The sequence below is a fragment of the Sebastes fasciatus genome, chromosome 2 (assembly GCF_043250625.1).
Source record: "Sebastes fasciatus isolate fSebFas1 chromosome 2, fSebFas1.pri, whole genome shotgun sequence".
In the NCBI taxonomy this organism is placed as follows: Eukaryota; Metazoa; Chordata; class Actinopteri; order Perciformes; family Sebastidae; genus Sebastes; species Sebastes fasciatus.
This window is the reverse complement of record NC_133796.1, coordinates 9711203-9712958: the sequence shown is the minus strand read 5'-3', so window position 1 is coordinate 9712958 and position 1756 is coordinate 9711203. Positions and strand designations below refer to the sequence as shown.

The 1756-nt window shown below is 45.7% G+C and overlaps 1 protein-coding gene across 1 annotated transcript; it reads left to right on the top strand.

Annotated features, from left to right (window-relative positions):
- The first annotated feature begins 286 nt into the window (after positions 1–286).
- Positions 287–1353, top strand: LOC141783618 (high choriolytic enzyme 1-like). The gene has a single exon (XM_074661014.1). The coding sequence runs from the start codon at positions 410–412 to the stop codon at positions 1208–1210; it is 801 nt and encodes a 266-aa protein (XP_074517115.1). The 5' UTR covers positions 287–409; the 3' UTR covers positions 1211–1353.
- The last annotated feature ends 403 nt before the right edge of the window (positions 1354–1756 follow it).

Sequence of the window (1756 nt, the reverse complement as noted above, 5' to 3'; positions counted from 1 at the left end):
CACCGGGGATTTCAATTACTCAGGTCATCAGAGAGTGAAGAAACTGTATTTGGGTCACACACATTTAATTTGAACATATATACTTTGGTAAAGGTTGCTAAAAAGCCATATGTAAACCAGCGGAAAATAAAACCGGCTGAGCTTTAGTGTGCGCAAAGGATGTGGCACAAATGGGCAAAGAAACTTTGGGGGATTAGAAATTATGTTTAAAAAGTAGGTTTGTCCGTGGAATCCTCCCTTCAGAGGTTTGTTCAGGCCTAGCAGTATAGACCCCAACCCATAATCCTCCTGCAGACACACCTGTAGAGGAGAGTATAAAGACCCTGGACTGAACTGAGTCAAACATCAAGCTTCAAGGAGTCTCTCCACAGCAGCTCTTCAGGGAAGCTCCACAGCCTCCAGACCGACCATGAAGATGACTCCCTCTGCCAGCCTGCTGCTGCTGCTGCTTCTGCTCGGCCTCTCTCAGGCTCTTCCTCTCCAGGAGGAAGGAGGCGAAGAAGAAGAAGAAGTCCCAGACACCGTCGACATCACCACCAGGATTCTGACCTCCAACAACAGCACCGATGAGATCCTGCTGGAAGGAGACCTGCTGGTTCCCAGAACCAGAAACGCCATGAAGTGTTGGTCCCAGGACTGCCTGTGGAGGAAATCCTCCAACGGCTTGGTGATGATCCCCTTCACCGTGAGCAGTGAGTTCACCAGCAGGGAGAGGCAGAAGATCGACTACGCCGTGGAGGCCTTCCACAGCTGGACCTGCCTCCGCTTCGTCCCCCGTCAGAACGAGTACGACTACATCAGCATCGAGAACAGAGCCGGATGTTTCTCCTCTCTGGGCAGAACTGGAGGCAGTCAGGTGCTTTCTCTCAACAGGCAGGGCTGCCTCCACCACGGCATCATCCAGCACGAGATCAACCATGCTCTGGGCTTCCAGCACGAACAGACCAGGAGCGACCGCGACAACTACGTCAGCATCAACTGGCAGAACATCAACCCGCAGATGGCCTACAACTTCTACAAGCAGAACACTAACAACCTGAACACTCCCTACAACTACTCCTCCATCATGCACTATGGAAGAACAGCCTTCTCCATCCAGTACGGGAAGGACTCCATCACCCCCATCCCCGACCCCAATGTCCAGATCGGCCAGAGGCACGGCATGTCCTACTGGGACATCGAGAGGATCAACGTGCTCTACGGCTGTTAATAACAATCAAAATGATAATTTCTAAAAGCACGTTTCTGTTATAACCTAACATTCTTCAATAAGCAGAATCTAAGATTAAGTCAATGAATCTGTGAAAACTGTACGTAATAAAATTAAAGCATACATTAAATTTTCAATTGTGTTGTTCATTTATCTATTTCTACTAATAAAACTTATGTTACTTGTGCAAATCAGCTCACACATATTATGGCAAAATAGAGGAATGAGTCCTAAAACCCGGAAATGAGTTAGCATTTTAGCACTTCTAGTTCCCTCGTCTGGAAGTCAATGGGTTTATGGAATGGGTTTTTAATTAGATTAACACAAGCTGAAGAGACTTTTAACCTTTTTTTGTACGACGTAAAATCCGTCAGTAAATATCTAGTAAATACAGCCTTGTTGTGTATACTCGCGCTCATGTGACCATGGTGTAGTTCCTTTATAGCCTAACGATAGCTTTTTACTTATAATAGTTATCTAAAAGTAATGGATAAACATTTAAATAGCTAGCTAAAGTAATGGATAGGCTAAAACGTTAAATAAATA